At 57.4% G+C, this 4,697-nt stretch overlaps 1 protein-coding gene across 1 annotated transcript; it reads right to left on the reverse strand.

The window, feature by feature from the left end:
* Positions 1-498: 498 nt before the first annotated feature.
* Positions 499-4,384, reverse strand: Rtl6 (retrotransposon Gag like 6). The gene has a single exon (XM_028788752.1). The coding sequence runs from the start codon at positions 4,075-4,077 to the stop codon at positions 3,346-3,348; it is 732 nt and encodes a 243-aa protein (XP_028644585.1). The 5' UTR covers positions 4,078-4,384; the 3' UTR covers positions 499-3,345.
* Positions 4,385-4,697: the final 313 nt, after the last annotated feature.

Raw genomic sequence — 4,697 nt, forward strand, 5'->3', positions numbered from 1 at the left:
GTGGGTGGCACATGGAAACAGTGTTGTCATATGTACACAGTGGGGGTCCACAGGCAGCACCACAGCTGTATAAGAGGCAAAGAAAGCTGGGGCCGGGGACAGGAAGGAAACATTAAAACACTGAATTTTACCATTTTCTTTCCCCTCCCTGGTCCCCTAAATTTCCTGGTATGCTGCTGTGGAGAATGGGAAGCTGCGGTCCGGGTGTTGATGGCACTGGGTGGGGACTTCTCCCTTTTGCTCTACACTGTGTGCTGCACTGGCTGTCACCAAGTCCAACACGAGGTCCTAGAGAGATGCCAAACGTGAGGACCTCCCAGACACTGGAAACTTGCCTGCTAGCCCAAGCTCCAGCCCTCACTGCCTAACCTGAGCATCATTTCATGGTGTCCTAGCAGAGCTCCTGATGGACACCTCCCAGGCAAAGGGCCACAGAATGGTCTGAGCACTCAGGCTACACAGCCGAGCATCTGCTGCCCAACACCCTGTCCCCAGCGTGTCCCAGCTAAGCCCCAGGCTTGCTCCCTAAGTCACCCTAGGCCTATGCCAGCTTCCTCACCGCCATTCACTCCCCCTGCAAGCTGATGCCCAGGGCATGCTCATCCAGTAGTGACTCCGTCCTCTGCAGTAACAGGCACCTGTCTCAGGCTGAGCAATATGTACTAACACAGAGCACGCACACCTTATCACTTACTTAGCTGGGGATAAGGAGCTGGGTCTTTGCTGTTTCCTCACAGTTACTGAATGCTTTGGGACATGGAGATAATCCCAAGGTCACAGTAAACACTAGGCTGGGAAGTCACCCAAATGCCAGGTCCCGCTGTCAATTAGATGCTGAATACAGTGAAGCCTTGCTTACCAGATGGGTCTCACAGAGTCTGGAGAGCAGACGGCAGTACTGCCACGACCGTCAATGTGGAATGGCACAACTCCTTCATACACCAACTCCTCCATGCCCTCTCCCTGTTCTCCTCTGAGCTCAAGAAACTAGAACCTTAAGCCTCCCCTCCCCCTTTTCCTCAGCTTTGAGGCCAGTTATCACAGTCTCCCTCTGGAGCTGCATGGGCCCTGTACCTTGTCATTTTGGCTGGGGACTAACCATGCCCCCAACGACAGTCACCATGGGTTCCTCAGCAACAGATCCCAAGTGGCTCTTCCAGGTCCAGAGTAGAGGGCAAGCCTCAACTCTCTCTCATGTGCTCCAGGCTGCCAGCCACAGAGAGTCACTGACATGGTCCTAAAACCATGGCATCACCATCCCGTTCTCATAAACATAAGCATCAAGAAACAAAGCAGTCTCCAAGACGCCACCAGAGCAGCACCAGGGACCCACTGAGGCAGAGTGGCCCAGGTGGGTCAGACCAGATGCAAAGGAAGATGATAAGCCACACCTGGAGACAGGCAGCCTGCGTGGCTCTGACTCGGGCAGCTTGGGCTCCAGTATCTACTCAGGGCTCTAAAGCAGAACCTAATGCAAACACAGCCAGCACCCAGTGGTCCAGGGAGCCAGGGCAGGTCACCTGCGTCCCCAGTGGGTGGGTCTCTTAACCTCAACTTGGAAGGCCACAAAGAAACCTTCCAGTTGTCGCCTGCCTCCACAGACACCTCCTCCCTACCCCCCATTTTTCTGGTGCAGCTGTAGCTTCACCTGGGGACCCCTCTACCGGAAGGTCATGCATTGAGACTCAGCTGCTGGGGACAGGTGAGTACTCTCAATGGAACCCGGGGAGTCTTCCACCTGCTTATAGCACCATGGTGCCAGCGGGGTGCCTTGGCTGTTCAGGGAGGCTGCTAGGCTAACAGAGTTTTATCAAGAAGCAGGTGGCTGTGGGCTGTGAGCCCAGTGAGCATCGAAGACTCCTGGCCTTGCAAAGGTGCTTGCGTTGCTTACAATCAGTCACTTTTTCCAGTGATGGAGGAAGTCTCTGGAAAAGGCCAGGTTCCCGGCCCCAGCCTCTGAGATCCCAAGAGGAGAGAGATGTCTTTCCATGGGTGCAGAGGCGGTTGTTGTTGTTGTTGTTGTTGTTGTTTTGGTCAAGCCAAGACCATGCAGAGGAGGGCAGGAAAACCCAGGAGAGGCACCCATCTCCCCCTGAGGGGCCAGGTGGGTATGTAAACAGTTCATTTGGCATTGGAATGACAGATAACGTCATTGTCCAGAGGCTTGGCTGAGTCTGAGTACCATCATGAGCTCATCTTCCTATGAGGTTTTGCTCCTCGAAACAGGGACGTGTGTCCGCTTGAGAACCAAAACAGTCAGTCACTCGTCGCCAGTTCTTCAGACTGGGGCAGCAAGAAGCCAACGCGCCCTACTAAAGATGCTCAGAGTCTCCCAGAGGAACTGGCCCCCAGTCTTTTGTTCTCGGACGGAGGCTAGAAGTTAGGCCCAGGAACACAGACGGTATGTTGCGTAGGTTCCTTGGACGCCTAGAGACGGTGTGGGTGGCTGAAAGGTTGAGGTGAAAGCCACACGGCACCTGGGTGGAAAGGGGAAGTTTGTAGCTAGACAAGGCCCACCATGGAGCCACGTGGGCAGGAATGAGTGGACACCTGTGAGCCTCTCCCTGGAAGTCCAGGCATCAAATGGGGTCCCCAGGGTCCCCCTCAGTCTGCTGGAGCTGAGGCGTGAATGTTAGGAATCTGCTGCCTGTGGTCCCGGGTCCACAATTAACTTGGCCGATGAATGCTGAATTTCCTTAATGCCATGAGAACACTGGCAGGCATGGGCAGATGTGGAGGAGTCTTCCACGGACAAGAGAGGCTGGCAGGATGTCTATGAAGGAAGAGACCTTCCCAGCAACAGCAGTGGAATATGCTGGAATGCAGGCTCCCCCCAACAGAGGAAAGTATCCCTGGGATGCAGAGCGACTACCTAGCCATCTTGCAAAGTGACCAGATATAGACAGGCTGGTTCAGACATACATCAGCCGCCTGCCAGGCCAAGCTTCCTTCTACCTGGAATGCTCAGGAAGGGAACTCCCAAGGCCCCCGTCGTAGGAAGTGCTCCAGAAGCTGAGTATCCATGAGCTGAGCTCGCAGAGGTGGGTAGCCTAAATGGTTCCTGGGCAGGCACATGCCCAAGGGGCTGTGTTGTGACTGCTAGAAAGGCTGGGATTGCAAGCAACAGAAGGAGGAGCATGCACTGAGTCGCAGGTAAAGCTAGCAAAGAAAAAAAAAATTCACAGTAAGGTGGGTGACCAATGCAGATGGCAGGGTGGCCTCCCGAAGATCAGAGAGGCGTGAAGGGTGCATCAAACAGGGCAATGCTACTGTATTGACAACTTTTCTCAACAATGGAGTCTAGCTACCTGGATGGACACAGACTACCAGGGTAGTGGCAGATCCCTAAAGGTTCCGGCCGCGAGAGGGCAAGGCTGGTGCGGGACTGGTCCCGTTGGAGGCTGGATGCACCGGGCAGGTTCCTGTGCCAGCTGTGGCCAGTTGGCGACACAACATCTGCCGCTCCCGCTCCCGTTCCCGAACGGCCCTATTGGACGCAGAGGTCTTCCGGATTTGTGCTCGCCGTGAGTGCCTCAGCGGGGGCTTGTAGGTTCTGCGTAGCTCAGCCAGAAACCCCTGGTAATTGTTTCGCAAAGGGCTGTCTGGTTGCATGTGGGGGATGGCCCACTTCTCCGCCTCCCCAGTCAGACGGGATACCAAGAAGGCCACTCTCTCGGCTTCACCGGGGAAGCGGGAGGCTTGAAAGATCATGAACCTGTCCATCTGCATCAGGAACCCTGCCAACTGTCCAGGGTCTCCGGAGAAAGGTTCAGGCAGCGAGGTGGGTGGCGTGGTCATGGGTCGGGTCCCATTGGAGGTGATGGCAGAGATAGGTGGGGTGATCTGCAGAGCGCCAGGGATGCGCGCCCGGGTGCGCAGCAGAGTTAGCTCAGCCATCACACTCTCCAGCATGTTAGTGAGGTTGGCCTTCTCCGCCCTCAGTGTGGAGGCCTCACGCCTCAGCGCAGAGTTGGTGAGACGCAGGGAGGTCAGGGTGTCAACTACGTCATCCATCTGAGCGCTGGCACCAGGGGCAGAGGCTGGGCTTTCAGTTTTGGAGGTCTGAGGTTGGACCATGCTGGCCAAAGTCAAGCCACAGGTACCTGGAGAATCAGAGCGAAAGGCCTTGGGTGCTGAAGCAAGCCTGGGGACGCTGGTCCTGTCCTGGACGCAGTTCCTTTCTGCAAGCTTTGCAGGGTCAAGGTGTGGAGCGCTGGCTGGACCTGCCCAGGCCTTGAAGGATGCTCTAGCTAGATCTGCTCAGCCCTTGTAGGATGCATAGGCTGGACCTGCCCAGGCCTTAAGAGATGCGCGGAGCTGCGCTGCCCAGACTTTGCGGGATGCACCTGCCGAAGCACGGGCTGCGAATGCAGGCACCACCCACGGGTGCCATGCGACCACCCGCGCGTGAACAAAGGCGGCGGCACCTGGACTGGCCCCGGCCGGGCGGCGTGTGTACCTGCGCTCCGCCGCTGCCTCCGCTGCCAAGATGGCCCGAGGGTCGAGGCCGCGCCCGGCCTGCACGTCACGAAGGCCGCCGGAACTGCTTCCCGGGCAGCGGCGGCGGGGGTGGCAATTCCCGCGGGGCTGGCTTGGCCGGGTCACGGCGCTGCGCTGCGCGGTCACCGCGCGCTCTTTGTGCAGGCGCGGCCGGCTAGACGGCCCCTGGGAACCTGGCAACTGGGCCAGGGCCTGCT

This window comes from Grammomys surdaster, unplaced genomic scaffold, assembly GCF_004785775.1.
Source record: "Grammomys surdaster isolate TR1022 unplaced genomic scaffold, NIH_TR_1.0 125767, whole genome shotgun sequence".
NCBI lineage: Eukaryota > Metazoa > Chordata > Mammalia > Rodentia > Muridae > Grammomys > Grammomys surdaster.